Source organism: Gymnogyps californianus, chromosome 20 (assembly GCF_018139145.2).
Source record: "Gymnogyps californianus isolate 813 chromosome 20, ASM1813914v2, whole genome shotgun sequence".
Lineage (NCBI taxonomy): Eukaryota > Metazoa > Chordata > Aves > Accipitriformes > Cathartidae > Gymnogyps > Gymnogyps californianus.
The window spans coordinates 7389863-7406650 of record NC_059490.1 but is presented as its reverse complement, the minus strand read 5'-3'; the positions used below and the strand labels follow the sequence as shown (position 1 = coordinate 7406650).

The following is a 16788-nucleotide window of genomic DNA, read 5'->3' as shown; positions in this document are numbered from 1 at the left end:
GGCAATGGGGGGAGGCAGGATATGATGGGGTGGGCACCGAGGACCTTTCCCGCAGCCCTCGGTGGATCCCCAGCCCGGGGGCTCTCCGGTATTTGGAGGGGGGGTTAGGTAGATCCTCCTCCCCCAGCCTTCAGCTCCCAGCATTCGGAGGCGCCGCACTCGGAGACTTACGGCGCGGGGGGGGCGGGGTGGGAGGGGGGGGTGGCAGGGAGGAGCCCCCCTTCCCAGCCTGCAGGATTGGCGGGCGCCACACTCGGAGCGTTACGGCGGGGGAGAGGCGGGGAGCTTCCCCCCCCCCTCCTCCCTTCCCCCCCCACCCTCCCCCCCCCGCCCCCCCGGCCCCGGGATTGGCGGGCGCCGCACTCGGAGCGTTACGGCGGCGGCGGTGGGGGGAGGCCCCCGGCCCCGGGATTGGCGGGCGCCGCACTCGGAGCGTTACGGCGCGGCGCGGCCCGTGCCCGCAGCGCGGAGCTGTCCGCGGTGCTGACCGCCGCCGGCCATGGGCTCGCCGCCGCCGCCCGCCCTGCTCCTGCCGCTCCTCGCCGCGCTGCTCCGCGCACCGGCCCACGGTAAGCGCCGGCCCCGATCCGGACACCCACCCCCCCACCTCCCCCCGGCCCCCGGTAACCCCCCGATCCCGGTTACACACACACACCCCTCCCCCGTACACACCAACCGCCCCCGGTACCGGTGGCCCCAGCCCCGTTCCGCCGCCGCCAAACTTTGCCAACTTGCGCTCGCCCCCGGTGCGGCGGGAGCGCTCCCCCCATCTCCTCCCGGTGAAGCGAGAATTCCGCCCCCCCCCCCCCCCCGTTACCCGCCCCCCCCACCCTGGTGGCGCGGGGAGCAGGAGCCGCCGGAGGCGTGCAGAGCGGTTTGCAGCCGGGCTGGTGCAACGCCGCCCCCGGCGGGCTCCGGCGACAGCCCCTCCGCCGGTATTACCGGCGATGGGGGGGGGGGCACCGCTGCACCGGGGGCTGGGCGGGCACGGCACCGCCCGGCGGGACTCGCTCCCCCATCCACCGAGCCCTTCGAGTCACCCCCCGGCCGGCTATGCCCAGCGGCGGGCTGCGAGCCGGTCCCTCCGTGCAGGGTCCCCACTGTGGGCCTTGGGGGCATTGGGCTCTTCCTCCCACCCACCCCCACCCCCCCGCCTCGCTTGGGGTGACCCCTCCGGCTCTGGGGAGGGCGTAGGGGAGACGCAGGGATGGTGGGTGTTGGTCCTTCCCAAGGAGAGCAGCCAACACCCAGCTCGGCTCGTTAGCTCTGCCACCCATGGGGCATGGGCAGCCCGGCAGCCTCGACACCTTGCGGCTCCGCTGCCCCAAAAAACAGGATTGAGGACCCGCCGGGGTTTGGGGGGAACCCACCAGGGCTGGGGGTGCCCCGATCCATTGTGGCCACGCCAATGGTGGGCAGCATGCACGGGGCAAGGAGAGGGCAGGGGTCCGGCCCTGCTGGGCCTGGTGGGATGCAGGCAGCGGGATGCAGGCTGCCCGCACGGCTCAGCCGAGCTGCAGGCAGCAGCCGTGCCGGGAGTTACATAAACTCCCCATCTGGCAGCTGAGCCCAGCCGGGGAAGGGCGCCGTGGCCCTGTGCCCGCTGCTATTCCCGTCTCGCTCTGCCACCCGGTGCTGCTGCCACAGCCCTCTTGCTTGGGGGGGGGGGGGCATGTGTGGGGGACCTTCTTCAGGGCAGCAAGAGGGGCAAGGCCATGGCACCCCCATCTCCTGCCCTGCCGAGGGGCAGCAAGGCTGGAGGGGGGTCCGTGTCCCTGGCTCTGTCCTGGGAGCCGGGCCCTGGGCAGGGCAGTCTTCCCCCGAGGGAGGCTGGTGCTTACAGCGTCAGTTTAATGATTTCTAATGAGCAATTACCTCTAGTCAGTCCCCTAATTTCTGAATATCAATAAAGTTAATTAAACTCTGCATGTGCATTTCCCAGACTGTTAGAGGTAGGGATGCCCCGGGAGGTGCCAAGCTCTTCCCAGCACTGGGAGCCGTGGGGTCCCATCCACCCTGTGCCCCCCTGTGTGCTGGGAGCTCACACCCGCTCCCTGTCTCCCAGCTGGCAGGGGTCCCAGTCCAGCACCCCGATTTCCGTGCAGCACCGCCACGCTCGACGTCACCATGGCCTTGATTTGGCATCGATGGGCTGGTGCGCGGTGGGGACGTGCCATGGGTCTGAGGGACGTGGGGACGGGGGTCTCGGAACCCTCACCCAGGCTGGGGGGATTGGCGATGCCCCCTGGGTGGTGGCAGTGCAGGGCCTGATCCTGTCTCTCTCCTGCCACCCTGTGCACTGACCTGCAGGCCTGTCCCAGCCATGGGGCCACACCAGCCCCCAGTGCCCACGGGGGTTTGCCCCAGCAGAAAGCGGGGTCTGGGCCCCACGGTGCTGGTGCAGCCGGGGGGTTACGGTGCCAGACACGGCTCCATCTGCCCTGCTCCACTGCATCCCCTGTCCCTGGCTCTCCAAAGCCATGGCAGGCCTGGCTTTTTTAGGGGGTCATCTTCGCCATGCTGAAGGGAGCTCTTTGTAATTTGGGGTCCTGGAAGCCTGGGGTAATGGGAAGCAGTGTGGGTTGTGGTGGGGGGCATGGGGCCTGGCTGTGCCCCCGTGAGCTGTGCCGTGCCATCCAGTGTCAGCCGGATGCACCGTGCCCATGGGGACGATGCATCTGGGGGACATGACGTCCCTCGGGATGTGGGTGCTGGTCGGGGTCTCGGTGCGAGGAGGGGGCCAGGGAAGGAAGCAGGCGTCTGCTACAGTAATTAACGGCGTGTGTGCTCGACCCTTGCATGCCTCAGAGGAGTTCATCACTGCCACGCTGCTTTGCCGCCAGGCCAGGATTATCTGGATAATGCTCTTAAGCCGGAGGGCGGGAGGGCAGGGCTGTCCCACGGGGACGTAGGGCGCAGGCTGGGCCAGCTGCCTCCACCATCCCCCTGGGAGCCTGGTCACCGCAGGACCGGCTGTGAGTTAGCGCTGGTGGGGACGAATTTGGCACACGGTGCTGCGCCGGGCAGGACTGCTGGCCCCAGGCTTCATGCAGCCTCTGGGCAGAGCCGGAGCAGCGGGAACATAGGGGGAAAATGGGGTGCAAAGAAGCCTGGGCAAGGGCACAGCAAGGGCACCCCCAGGTCCAGTGCGGAGCAGTGGGGGGACCGCCCCTGTGCCGACGGTGGGACCCCCAGACCGGCATGGGGCTCGCCAAGGCTGTGTCTCCCCGTGTGCAGCCCTGTGCCGGGGTGGGGGCCGAGGCTGACCCCAGGCTGCTGGGCCCCCCGTGAGCACAGACAGGCCCCGGGGGAGGTGGATCAAATTGTGTCTCCGGCGGGAGAGGATAATTTCGCCTCCAATCAATTCTTTAAATGAGCACAATTGAAAGATTGCCTTTGAAAGCTGCCTATAACCAGGGAGGTAATGGATTCCCTCCGGTTGCAGGCAGCAGCTCAGGAGCGGCAGCATCCCTTCCTCCAGCTGCCGGGGAGACGGGGCCAGCCGGGGGACTGGCACCTCTCCTGCCACAGGCATCCTTGGACAGCCTTGGGTGGGCGAAGGGGTCGCCTGGGCCCGTCGGAGGCAGACAGGGATGTCTCTGTCTGCCTGGCTCCCCACCAGCCTGCCCTGTGCTGAGACCCGATGCCACTCGTCACATCTTCCGAGGCGCTGGAGGGTCCCATTGGCCGGGGTTGGGGATGTGCTCGATCCCCCGCCTGCGGGAGAAGTGGAGGAGCCGGCCCTCACGCTCGCCGTGCCAGCAGGGGTTATTACATATATAATTTAAATGCAGTAACAAGCTGTGCTGAAGGGATCAAATATTAATCAGCCGCGAGAGCGCCGCTGTGACCCTGCGAAAATGGAGAGAGGTGTTTGAAATGCCAGATCAGCCGGTGCTGGGCAACGCGCGGGGGCGATGCCAGGGCAGGGTGGGCTCCGGTGGTCCTCAGCTGCCCTGGGAGATGGCAGCAGAGGGGGAGACGTGGCTGTAACATCAGCCCTTGGTGGCTTCCAGAACTGGATGAGTTATCCTACATGAAGAGCGGTGCCAGGGCAGGGTGCAGGGCTTGCTGGCAAGGGGATGCTCACGTTGAATTCCCAGGGGGGCGAAGGTGGGCACTGGGGGCAGCCGGGATGCCGGCTCCGGTGGGAGCAGGCAGTGATGCTCTGCGCTTCCCGCCTGCTGGGAGGGAATGGTGTCTGCGGGAGGATGACATGGCTGAGCAGCCCAACACGGAGCCCGACGAGCAGCTCTCACTCGCCTCCCGCAACCGTATTTCAATTACTGTCGCTGGCAGCGAGCAGAGGGAAGGGGAGACAGGAGGGCAGCGTGGCTCAGCTCGCTCTCCCTGCCCGCCTCCTGCCCCGTGCCGGGCAGGCATCCCCAGCACCCAGGGGTGCCCCCTCTGCCACTCTGGCTGTGCCAGGGGGGTGAGCTGTGCTGGGTCCCAGGAGAGCCCAGAGCTGGCACAGAGCCCTGTGGGGGGCTGCCATCCATGCCGTGGGCACCCCGGGGTGGTACAGAGTGGGTGCTGCCCGGTGGCAGGGGCTCCATCTCAGGGGATCCTGATGCAGGACTGAGGGGACTGATTCGGGCGCTGCCAGCACGAGGAGGAGGGACATGGCACCGCGCGGCTTCAGCGCTTGGGTCCGAAATAGCAGCAGACGTGCAATTTATCACCGCCGCCGCTCAGGGAAATTGCTGTACAAATGCATTAGCTCCACAGGGAGAGCGGAGGAAGCGGGATTACACTGGACGTGGGCGGCAAGGAGGGGATGGGGCACCGCCGGCCCCCCGCGGCACCCACCGGGTGGGGAGGAAGGAAAGCCCCGGGGATGGGCACCCTGGTGCCTGCCGGGTTCTGCCCTCGCGCTTGCCCGGTGTCGGTGATGCTCGGGGCTCGGCGTTTGGTATGTCAGCCGGCGCTCGGCCGCCGCCGCCGCGATGCTCCAGGGAACCGGTTGCGGCGACATGTGACATGTGTCAGCGGGTAAATGACTGTTCAATTCAAGGAGAATCGCAAAACATACAAGGTCAAACGCTTCCCCGCCAGCGCCGCCATGAATATTAAAGCCGGGCTCCTCCGGCAGCCGCTGGGGCTGGCAGCCGTGCTCGCCCACGGTGGCACCGGGGCAGCCCCTTGGGTCCCCCCCTCACCGGCTGCTCCAGCAGCCCCAGCTTGGCCATGGGCATCTGGGCTCGCTGGCTGTGCCAGGGTGGAGGAGGCCATGGGGCAGCAGGACGTGGGTGCCAGCATGGGTACCAACGGGGTGCCCAGCTGGTGGCAATGGGGTGCCCAGCTCACCACGCTGGGTGCCGGTGGGTTGGCTGAGTTGGCAGTGGTGTCGGCTGGGCGGCACGGCGAGCAGGGCTGTGCGGTGGGGAGCTGGCTGCACAATTCTGCCTGCGCCCGCTCACCCCTGCCTGCACCTGCCTGCACCTTCACACCATCTGTGTGCACCTGCCTGCGCTCTCCCACCCACTCCTGCTTGCACCTATCTGCCCACCCGCTGCCTGCGCCCACCCATCCCTGCCTGTGCTCCTACACCACCCACCCGTGCCTGCCTGCATCCTGACACTGCCTGTACTCTCACGCTGCCTACACCTGCCCACCCACCACCTGCACCCACCCTCATTCCCTGCCTGCTCCTGCCCACGGGGCCTTCCCAGTCAGAAGGAGGCAGAAGGGTGCCCCCCTCCCTGCTGGGGGTCCCCATCTCCTAGGGCCACCGGCACAGGGGACAGAGATGGGGATCTGGCATCAACCAGGCACGTCCCCCCTCCTGTGCCCACTGCGGGGGCTGGGGGTGGTGGGGGGGGGCTGGGGGCTGCAGGGGCCATGGGTGGGGGAGCGTGGCGCCGGCTGCCTGACAGCTCATTCATCACGGCTGCCGGCCCCGGCCGTGGGGGCAAAGCCAGATTGGATTTTAAATTGGAAAATAAACCGGGACTCCTGCGAGCCCCAACCGCCACCCTCCCTCTGCACCAGGGACCCGGCTGCCCGCAACTCCTGCCCGCCCACGCTGCTAGCCCCCTCCTACAGATGGGGAAACTGAGGCACGGAGCACCACCGTGAGGCACGGGCTGTGATGCTCCTGGGGCAGCCGAGGGCCCTGCCCTGTCACCTCCACTGAGCCGGGCGCTGTGTTATTGCTTTCTTGGCGGGCAGCATCGATCGGTGCTCCCCGGGCAGCTGCGTGCCGCCTTATTTATTTATTTGCGACAGCAGGCAGCATCGATTCCCGCCGGGGGGGGCAGCCGCCCGCCGCAGCCGGATTAGTCTCCGGCGTCTCCCCGGCTCCCGGCTGCCATTAATAGACTCCCGCCCGGCAAAGCCGATGTGAGGGATTAGGACCCTGGCCCGGCCGCAGGCACGTGCCACACATGCCAAGGGGCCCTGGTGGGCACTCGGCTGGTGGGGACTTGACGGCCCCTTTGCAAGGGTCTGTGCCCACCCTGAGCCCTGGGGGGTCCCTGCTGGGTGCTGGGCCCAGAGGGGTGGGTGCTGGGTAGCAGAGTCCTGTGTCACGAGCCCTGGTCACCTCGGGGACGTGGGAGGGACACGGCTGTGGCACGGTCACTGGAGATAAGCTGCTTAGAGACATCTGTGGAGGTGGAGGCTCTAATCCTGCGGTGCTCGAGGGGCATGGGTGGCAACATCTGGGCACGAGTGGCAACATCTGGGCACCCGCTGCCTTCCCACGGTGCCCCAGGCATCCTGCATCCCCCAAGGGCCAAGAGCATCCCCAGTCCCGAGCATCCCCTGATGCCAGCAGCATTCCGTGGTACCCAGAGCATCCCGTGGTAGCCAGAGCACCACGCAAAGCCCAGGGCAGCACCCATTGCCCTAGGCACTGCCCAGCTAAGGGTGCCACAGCACCCGAATGGGACCTGCTGTAGGAGCCTTGCTGTGGGGTCTGGCCTCACCCGGCAGCCCTGATGGGGACCACCGTGCTCCCCAGCACCCTGGGCAGCTGAGATGCCACAGGCAGGGGGGTGCAGGGGGCCGGGGTGGGCGTCTCTGCCCCAGCCTTTGCTGCACAGAGCAGCCGCAGCAGCGCAGGGCCTGGCCCCAAGCACTAATCTGCTATTAAAGCCTAAAAGAGATTTTGGCGCCCTTCAGTATAAACTCATTAACTTTTATGTTCTAATAAATGGATCCTATTAAAAAATAATTCTGGCCTTGCTGGGGGGCAAGTGAACCTTTCGGAGCCGGTGCGGCCAGGTGCTCGCCTCCCCGCCGTGCCCAGGGCATTATCACTGTCCCAGGGCGATGGCAGGGGAGTGGTGGGGACACAGGGTGGGTGGTGGGGTGGTGGGGATGCCTGCCAGCACCCAGCGGCTCCCCCCCCACGCTGCTCACCCAAGCTAATGTCTCTTAATAGTCCCTTAAAAGTGGCAGTCACGGAGTAATTAATCTTCACGGGGCCCTGCCCTGCTACGGATCGGTATAATTACCCAGTAATTGGCAGTATCGTGTCATCAGCGCCTGTGCACGGTGGCAAGACGTGCCCACGCACTACCGTGGCCTCACACCCCACACCAGGCCACAGAGGGTTGTCGGGTGCCGCTGTGACATCCCTGCCACCGTGGCATCCCCCCTCCCGTGGGACGGTGGGGCTGGGGAGCTGTGGCCCCCCAGGAGAGGGGACCGTGCAGTGCCGGATCTGGCAGGGAGAGATGCTGGGTGGCTCATTAGGGCTGATTAAATTCCTTTTTTTTTTTGGTCTAAAGCCTGGAAATGGCTGGGCTGGGCACACTGGGGATTTGCTCAGGGACTAATGCACGGGAGGTCCAGGGGGCCATGGCGGGGGGGTCCCCATGGCTGCAGGTGGGAGGTGGGGAGCATCAGTGGGGAGGGGGTCCCTGGCAGATGAACATTGCCCGGGGACGGCCTGGCTGGTGGGTGGAGAGAAGCTGAGCTCTCACAGACTCGTTGCACTGGTGGCCTGGAACAGCATCCCAGTGTTCAGGCTCCGGTGGCACACCCGGTGCAGCCGGTCACGGCAGACATGGCAATGCCCTGTGTGTCTGCACCACGGGGATGTGGGGTCCCGGGGAACCCTCAGCGTGCGATGGCCACCTCTGTGCAGGGGGACAAGCTGTGACCAAGGACACCCAACCCCAGGGCTGTCCCCACCAGGGCTGGGTCACGGGAGGGGTGGGCACCCCTTAACACGGTACAAGCTGCTGCTGTGCATTAATTAGCCAGGGCTTAATTGCCAGGGCTGCCCCAGTGAAGGGTATGCTGGGGCAAGGCGTGGCAGGGTCCCACTGCATGTGGTCGATGCGTTTGTTTGCCGTCCCGGTTTTGGTGCAGTATTGGTGTGCAAGGAAGCGTTAGTCCTCGGGGCGGCACTGGCCCATGGTGAAGCGTTGGTCCATGGTGAAGTGTGGGTCCCCGGTGCAGCATCGGTCCCCAGTGTGGCACAGGTCTGCAGCACCGCACCAGCATTGATCCCCGGTGGGGTATCAGTCCCCAGTGCTGCATCCATACCTGGTGCAGCATCAGTCCACGTCCAAGGGTTGGTCCTGGGTGCCACATCGGGCACAGCACTGGTCCGTGATGAAGCATCTGTCCCTGGTGCATCACTGGTCCCCAGTGCCGCGTCAGTCCATGGTGCAGCATCAGTCCATGGTGCATCACTGGTCCAGAATGAAGTGTCGGTCCCTGGTGAAGCATCAGCCTATGATGCAGCATCAGTCCACGGGTCCCCAGCACCCCACGGTCTCTCCTCCCCCCAGGCTTCAATGGGCTGGCGAGGAAAGCCGGAGAGAGCGCTGAGGCCGAGGGAGAGCCGACGGCGCTGCCCACGCTGGCGGAGCGGGAGGCGGAGGCTCGCTTCGTGAGCACGGCGCCCACGCTGAAGCTCCTCAACCACCACCCGCTGCTGGAGGACCTGCTGCACGAAGCCTTCCTGAAGAAGGACTACCTGGGCCAGGCGCCATTCCTACCCGCTGGCCCTGGCCCCCTCCTGCCCGCCGGTGTCCTCCAGCCAGCCCCTGGCCCCCCGGCCCCCGAGCCCCTGCCGCACACCCCTGCCCTGCCCAGGGCTGCCTTCCCCACCAACCCGCTGACCACGCCAGCAGGGCGCCCGGGGCCGTGGGGGGAGGCGTGGGGGGCCATGCCGGGTGCTGACCCCTCGTGGTCCCCTGACAGGGTGCCGGAGTCGAGCCCCGCATCCCCCAGCCAGGCACCCACCACCCCCAGCACATCCCTGGGACCCCATGCTGGGGCCGCCACGGTCCCCGGGGATGAGGAGGGGACCACCACCACCTCCACCATCACCACCACCACTGTCACCACGCTGCAGGGGCCAGGTGAGTGCCGGGGAGGGAGCCGGGGGGAGCCGGGGCAAAGCAGGGCTGAGCCCATGTCTCCTCTGTCACCAGTCCCTTGCAACCGGACGCTGGCGGGCCCCGAGGGCTGGCTGGTGTCCCCGGAACCGGCCACTGTCCCCTACGATGGCAGCGTGGACTGCACCTACACTGTCTCTGTCTACCCTGGCTACGGCGTGGAGCTCAAGGTGAGCTGGGGGCTGCGGGTGGGATGGGGTTGCCAAGTGCCTGCAGGCAAGCGTGGCCCATCCCCTGCTCCGTGCTGCGGCTGCGTGGCCACGCACAGTGCAGCAAACAGGCGGTCTTGTCCGGGTCCCCGTCCCCGTCCCCGCATCCCCGAGCCAGAAGAACCAGCTCAGGGCATCGCCCACCCTCGGGCTCCGGGGCAGGGATGCAGGCACATGGGCTAGTGGGAGCCTCGTGCCCACTGGCTGCCATGGCTGGCACCCATCACGGAAGAAGCAATGCGGGATTTAATTACTGAAGCACTGACGGAGAAAGCGTAAGCAACGCCGGTGGGTGCGACGCCGTGGTGCAGAGCCAGGAAAACCTGGTGCCCGTCTGCCAGGAGCAGAGGCTGGTGGCAGCTCCCGCGGTGCTGAGGCCATGTGCTGCTCCCATCGGCGGCACACGGCCGTGCATCCCCACTTCTGCCCGGCCCAGCGCCTGAGCCGCCGCGGGGCATTGCCGTGGCTTGCTGAAAGCCGGTGGTGAGCCGGAGGCAGCAGCTCCGCGGTCAGCCCCGGCTCCCCCAGCTCGCACGGCAGCGCTCGCCAGTGCTGCTGCTCGTCACCGCGCAGCGCTGCTTGATTAACATCCTTAATAGCAAATTGCTCCAGAGGGCTGGAGCACACACCTGACTGTCGGCAGGGCTGTCGGCGTGGGCCTGGCTGTGCCGCGGTGCTCCAGCATTGCTGCTGGCTGGGCCCTGCCGCTCTTTGCACCGCAGGATGGTTTATGGCGCTGCTAACCATGTTTGAAAGGCAGACAAGCTCCAGCGTGCTATCGACTGCGGGCAAGCCGCCTGGGGACCGGCTCCGAGCTGGGTGCCAGGGCGATGCCGGGGCGGTGACGCCTGGCCGTCCCCCACAGGTACAGAACATCAGCCTGGCAGAGGGGGAGACGCTGACGGTGGAGAGCGTGGGGGGCCTGGAGCCCACCCTCCTGGCCAACGAGTCCTTCCTGCTGCGGGGCCAGGTCATCCGCAGCCCCGCCAACCTCCTCACCCTCCGCTTCCAGAGCTCCCGGCCCCCCAGCCCCGGCTCCTACCGCTTCCACTACCAAGGTACAGGGCAGCCCCCGCCACCAGCACGGACCCCCCAATGCCCCCCTGGGGGGTCCCCCACTGGCACTAATTCAGTGCATGGTGATGTGCACCCGAGTTTATCCGTGCCGCTGGCGGGTTAAGCGGGCACCGACCAGGGGAAGAACGCTGATGGAGAGCTAATTGGCGTGGGCAATTACAGGCACATTTAGCATCATTACCGGCAGCCATAGGCACCGTGTCACCCAGCCCTGCGGCACCCAGGTGCTCCCACGGGGCTGGGGAGGCGGGTGCTGGGCACGGGGCAGGCAAGGGTCCTGGGGGGGTCTGTTTCCCCTCCCCAGTAACGCCGCCGCCTGCCCCCAGCCTACCTGCTGAGCTGCCCCTTCCCGGCACGGCCGGCTTTTGGGGAGGTCTTGGTCAGTAGCCTGCACCCCGGCGGGGACGCCCGCTTCCGCTGCGCCGCCGGCTACCAGCTGCAGGGTGCCCGCCGGCTTGTCTGCCGCAACGCCACCCGTCCCTTCTGGAGCGCCCGCGAGCCCCTCTGCCTCGGTAAGAACTGGGTACCGAGGGGGACGCAGCACAGCCAGCGCGGCACAGCCGGCCGCCGACGGTCCCTCTCCCGCAGCGGCGTGTGGTGGGGTGGTCCGGAATGCCACAGTGGGACGCATCGTCTCGCCCGGCTTCCCCGGGAACTACAGCAACAACCTGACGTGCCACTGGCTGCTGGAGGCGCCCGCCGGCCACCGCCTGCACCTCCATTTCGAGAAGGTCTCGCTGGCAGAGGATGACGACAGGTTTGGCCCCGGGGCAGGGGGGGAATGGGGGGGGGGGGCACCCTGGGGCAGCCCTGCACCAGGCACAGGGCCATGCTCAAGGATGGGGATGGGGGCTGTTGGCCACATCCAAGGATGGGTGCCACTGGCCAGATCCAAGGATGGGTGCAGTTGGCCATATTCAAGGATGGGTGCTGTTGGCCATGTTCAAGGATGGGTGTCGTTGGCTGTGCCCAAGTGTGGGCACTGTTGGCCATTGGCCATGGTCAAGGATAGGTGCTGTTGGCCATGTTCAAGGAAGATAGCATTGGCCATGCCCCAGGATGGGTGCCATTCATCATGTTCAAGGATGGGTGCTGTTGGCCTGGCTGGGGCTGGGTGCTACTGTCCGTGCCCAAGGATGGGTGCTGTTGGCCATGGCCAGCGCAGCACCCTGCCCCTGCCGTGCCTTGGCAGGCTCATCATCCGCAATGGCAACAACGTGGAGGCGCCGCCGGTGTACGACTCCTACGAGGTGGAGTACCTGCCCATCGAGGGGCTGCTCAGCACCGGGCACCACTTCTTCGTGGAGCTCACCACCGACAGCAGCGGGGCCGCTGCGGGCATGGCACTGCGCTACGAGGGTATGGGGCCAGGGCATAGGGGGGCACATGGGCATCCCCGCGCCCCCCCAGCCCCTGCAGACCTTCACCTCTGTGCCCGCAGCCTTTGAGCAGGGGCATTGCTACGAGCCCTTTGTCAAGTACGGGAACTTCACGGCCAGTGACCCCCGGTACCCCGTGGGCACCACAGTGGAGTTCAGCTGTGACCCCGGCTACACGCTGGAGCAGGGCTCCACCATCATCGAGTGTGTCGACCCCAGCGACCCGCAGTGGAATGAGACGGAGCCGGCGTGCCGCGGTGGGCACCGGGGTTGGGGGGGCTGGAGCTGGGGGTTCAGCGGGTGCCAGAGTTGGGGGGTGCTGTGCATGCTGGAGATGGGGATGGGCCATGATGGATGCTGGAGCCACTGTGCTGCGATGCATGCTGGAGCCGAGGGACATGGTGGTAGCCAAAGCCAACAGGGATGGTGGGCGCTGGAGCTGGGGGTTGCTGTGGGTGCTGGAGTTGGGGATGGGCTACAACAGATGCTGGAGCCGCTGTGCCATGGTGGGTGCTGGAGCCGGAGCCAACGGCGATGGTGGGTGCTGGAGCTGGGATGCTGAAGTGGGTGCTGGAGCTGGATGGCTGTGGTGGGTGCTGGACACTGGGTGGAGGGTGCCAGTGGGTGCCGTGGCAGGTGCCCTCGTGGCGGTGCCAAGCCCGGTGTGCGCCCACAGCGGTGTGCAGCGGGGAGCTGACGGACGCGGCCGGCGTGGTGCTGTCGCCCAACTGGCCGGAGGCGTATGGCAAGGGCCAGGACTGCATCTGGGGGCTGCACGTGGAGGAGGACAAGCGCGTCATGCTGGACGTCCGCGTGTGAGTGCAGAGGGAACCGGGGACGGCGGGATGGGGGGGTCCGTGCACCCCCCGCCCTCACAGCCCCGCCATCCCAGGCTGCGGCTGGGCACAGGGGACGTGCTGACCTTCTACGATGGGGACGACCTGACAGCGCGCATCCTGGGCCAGTACACGGGTGCCCGTGGCCGCTTCAAGCTCTATGCCTCCACTGCCGATGTCACTGTCCAGTTCCAGTCTGACCCCGGTGCCGGTGCCTTTGCCTATCGGCAAGGCTTTGTCATCCACTTCTCTGGTGAGCCGCATGGTTGGATGTTGTCCCCTGTGTCCCCAGTGTCTCTGGTGTCCCCACCACCCTGCTCACCCCACTCTCCCCGCAGAGGTCCCCCGTAACGACACCTGCCCCGAGCTGCCGGACATCGCCAACGGCTGGAAGACATCCTCGCAGCCGGAGCTGCTCCACGGCACCGTGGTCACCTACCATTGCTACCCCGGCTTCCAGCTGTCCGGCACCGACCTCCTGATGTGCCACTGGGACCTGACGTGGAGCGGCGACCTGCCCTCCTGCGAGCGGGGTGAGCGGCGCCCACCACTGTCCCCCTTGCCCTGCAGCACATCTCCAGCGGCCATTGTCACCGCCGGTCCCTCCCACCCGCAGTGACCTCCTGCCGGGACCCCGGGGACGCCGAGCACAGCCGCAGGGTGGTCTCCAGCCCTAAATTCCCGGTGGGAGCCACCGTGCAGTACATCTGCGACAAGGGCTACGTCCTGGCGGGTGCCGGGACCCTCACCTGCCACGACCGCGCCGTCGGGGGACCCAAGTGGAGCGACCGTCTCCCCAAGTGCATCCGTGAGTCGGGTACCCCCTCCCCAGGCACATCCCCTGAATCGGTGGTGGGTGCTGATGCCACCGTGCCCCTGCCCTGCAGCGGAGATGTACGAGCCTTGCCACAACCCCGGCGTGCCGGCGGGCGGGCGGCAGAGCCCCGAGCGGCGGCTGTACCCGGCGGGAGCCACCTTACGCTTCTCCTGCGCTGCCGGCCGGGTGCTGCTGGGCGAGGGCAGCCTGCGCTGCCTGCCCGGGCACCCCTCGCGCTGGAGCGGCTCACCTCCCATCTGCAAGGCGGGTGAGAGGACACCCCCCCCTCCCTGGTACCCTGCCAGCACCACTCGGCACCCCGCTTCTCGCTGCTGATGCCAACTTCTTTCTTCCACCCCCTCCAGCCTCCTACGATGAGTTTTACAGCAACCGCAACCTGGACGGTAAGGGCAAGGGTTTGCCGGGGCAGCCTGGGGTGCTGGGGTGTGGACGGGCACCCAGGGGTCCAGCCAATGTGGGGTGCCCCCTCGGTGAGCCCCCAACTCTCCCGGGCAGCCGTGGCCAAGGCCGTGCCCTCGGGGACGGCGCTGGAGGGCACCAACGTCGCCATCGCCGTCTTCCTGCCGGTGCTGGTGGTGGCCCTGCTCATCGGGGGCATTTACCTCTACTTCTCCAAGTGAGTGGCCGGGTGGCCCCCCGTCACCCCATGGGGTTCCCACAGCCCCCCACTGCCCGCCCCAGTTGCCTTCTCCCCACAGGCTCCAGGGAAAGCCGGCCCTGCAGCTGCCCCTCGCCGGCTCCCACCCCTATGACCACATCACCGTGGAGTCGGCTTTCGACAACCCTACCTATGAGACCGGAGTAAGTACCGGCCCCCGCACCACGCCGGCCGGAGCTGCGCACCCCGGGGACCCTGCATCACATGGGCCATGTGTGCCAGGGGCTGTGCATGGGGTGGGATAGGTGTGGGATGGGGTCATGCACTCCAGGGACCATGCACGGGACGGGACATCCATCCAGGGACCACACATGGGATGGGACATCCATCCAGGAACCATTCACATGATGGACATCAATCCAGGGACCACACATAGGACAGGACATCCATGCAGGGCCCACGTATAGGATGAGACATTCATCCAGGGACCATTCATGGGATGGACATTCATCCAGGGACCACGCACGGGATGGGACATGCATCCCGGGGACCACACATCAGCGGGGGCATCCATCCCAGGGACCATGCATTAGATAGGACATCCATCCCAGGGCCCACACACGGGATGGGACATCCATCCAGGGACCACGCACAGGAAGGACATCCATCCAGGGACCACACATGGGATGGGATGTCCATCCAGGGACCGTGCATGGGATGGGACATCCATCCCCAGGGCCGTCTGTGGTCTGGGATGTGCCCCCAGGGCCCTACGGGGCGGGAGATGCCCCGTCCCTGTCCCGGGCACCCCGTCGCACCACCGAGTGTCCAACCCCTCGCAGTCTGTTTTCTTTGCAGGAGACGAGGGAATATGAGGTGTCCATCTAGGCGCAGGCAGCGTGGAGCTGGGCGCCGCAGCCACCCCTCCGGGGCCCCCCCGTGCCCACCGGCCCCCGGCACGGGCCGGGCACACCTCTCCCAAGGAGACTCAAGCCAAACACTTGGCAGGACCGACCCGGATGCCGGCCACCCCCTTGCCACCCCCAACCCACCCAGACCCCCGTGGGGTCTGCCCGCGCCCCACTGTCACCCGACCCCCTGCCCCAGGCTCATGGGGTGCTGAGCTAGTGGGGGTCCCTGGGCCCCATCCTGCCCCCGGCCCCCCCAGGGGCACAGCAGCCCCCCCCGGCCCCTGCGATGGAGGAGGGACCCGGGCAGGGGGAGCGGGGCCGTGGGGACCCCAGAGGTAAGGACAGGGCTCCCCGGGGCTGCAGTGGGGAGGGGGCAGCGGGACACCCTACAGAGCGCCAGGGGGGCGAGGGGCTTGGGTGGCCATGGGGGTGCCCCCCCCACCCCTTGCCCACCCCCCAGCACAGGGCCTGGCCCCCCCTGCACCCCCGTGTCTCCCACCGCTGCCACGCAGGGACGTGTCGTGTGTGTCCCCCCCCCCCCGTGCCCCGAGCATGCTGCGTCCCCCCCCCCCGGCCCCCTGCTTGCTTTGCCCTCCCTGGGGCGTCCCCTCCGCCACCGGCGTGTCCCCCCCTGCACGTCCCGGCACCCCAGCAGGGCCGGATCCGGGCCGCCAGCCCGGGGTGATGGGCGGGGAGGGGGGGGCAGGGGGGCACCGGGCACGGCTGTGCCCCCCCGCTGCCTCCCACCCGCGCTGGTGGCCCCGGCCCCAGCCGCCCCCCGGTCTGGAGAGGGCTCCCCCCCCCCCCCATCTTTTGGTTGTTTCATTAATAAAAACCGGTGTTTTAGAAGAAGCGGTGGCGTCTTCCTCAGCAGGACCGGGCAGTCCGGAATGGGGGTGCACACACACACTCCCCCCCTCCCCGGGGGGCCCTTGAGCCCCCCTGCATCCCTGCCCCCACCCTGCCCCCTACGCTGCGCCCCCATACCGCACCCCCGCTGCATCCCGCACCCCACCCTGCGCCCCCAGACAGCTTCCCCATGGCATCCCCCCCACCCGCCCCGCACCCACCCGTGTCCGCCGCCACCCCCACCCTGCCCCCTCTTCTGCCGGGGGGCAGTGCCGCTTTAAGAGGCGTGGCCTCCATGGAGGTGACGTCACGAGCAGGGTGCCGCCCCCTCCGCACCGGCGCGCCGCTCGCCGCGCGCCCCCTGCCGGCGGGCGGGCCCCGCCGCCCCGCCCCGCCCTGCGTCGTGACGTCACCGACGACCGCGCTACCCTCTCTCCCTCCACCCGCTCCCCCCGCCTCGCCCCGGAACGTGACGGCGGCCACGCGCCTGCGCGCCGCCCTCCGTCGCCCCGCCTCTCCCGCGCCTGCGCCGCGCCTTGGCGCGCCTGCGCGGGAAGGGGCGGAGCAAGACGGGAGCGCGGGGGGCGGTGCCGGCGTGGCGCCTGCGCAATGGCGGCGCCTGCCCCCCCCCCCCCCCTCGCCGCGCCAGGGCCGAGAGCGGGAGGCGGCGCGGGGCCGCGCCTGCGCGCGCGGCGGGGGGGGGGCGGGAAGGGGGGGGGCGCCGGCGGCGGG

At 68.0% G+C, this 16788-nt stretch overlaps 1 protein-coding gene across 1 annotated transcript; it reads left to right on the top strand.

Moving 5' to 3' along the window:
- The first annotated feature begins 499 nt into the window (after nucleotides 1–499).
- SEZ6 (seizure related 6 homolog) lies at nucleotides 500–15171 on the top strand. The gene is made up of 17 exons (XM_050908974.1): nucleotides 500–569; nucleotides 8748–9323; nucleotides 9396–9529; nucleotides 10434–10626; nucleotides 10972–11157; nucleotides 11234–11402; nucleotides 11838–12004; nucleotides 12087–12281; nucleotides 12701–12839; nucleotides 12917–13113; nucleotides 13199–13393; nucleotides 13477–13668; nucleotides 13748–13945; nucleotides 14043–14081; nucleotides 14194–14314; nucleotides 14397–14499; nucleotides 15139–15171. Exons 1-17 carry the CDS (start codon nucleotides 500–502, stop codon nucleotides 15169–15171), a joined length of 2907 nt encoding a protein of 968 aa, XP_050764931.1.
- Nucleotides 15172–16788: the final 1617 nt, after the last annotated feature.

Coding starts and splice junctions, on each gene's coding strand:
- SEZ6 (XM_050908974.1), top strand. CDS start 500: ATGGGCTCGCCGCCGCCGCCCGCCCTGCTCCTGCCGCTCCTCGCCGCG. Junction 11,158..11,233: donor CCGCGAGCCCCTCTGCCTCG/GTAAGAACTGGG, acceptor CCTCTCCCGCAG/CGGCGTGTGGTGGGGTGGTC. Junction 14,082..14,193: donor CAGCAACCGCAACCTGGACG/GTAAGGGCAAGG, acceptor TCTCCCGGGCAG/CCGTGGCCAAGGCCGTGCCC.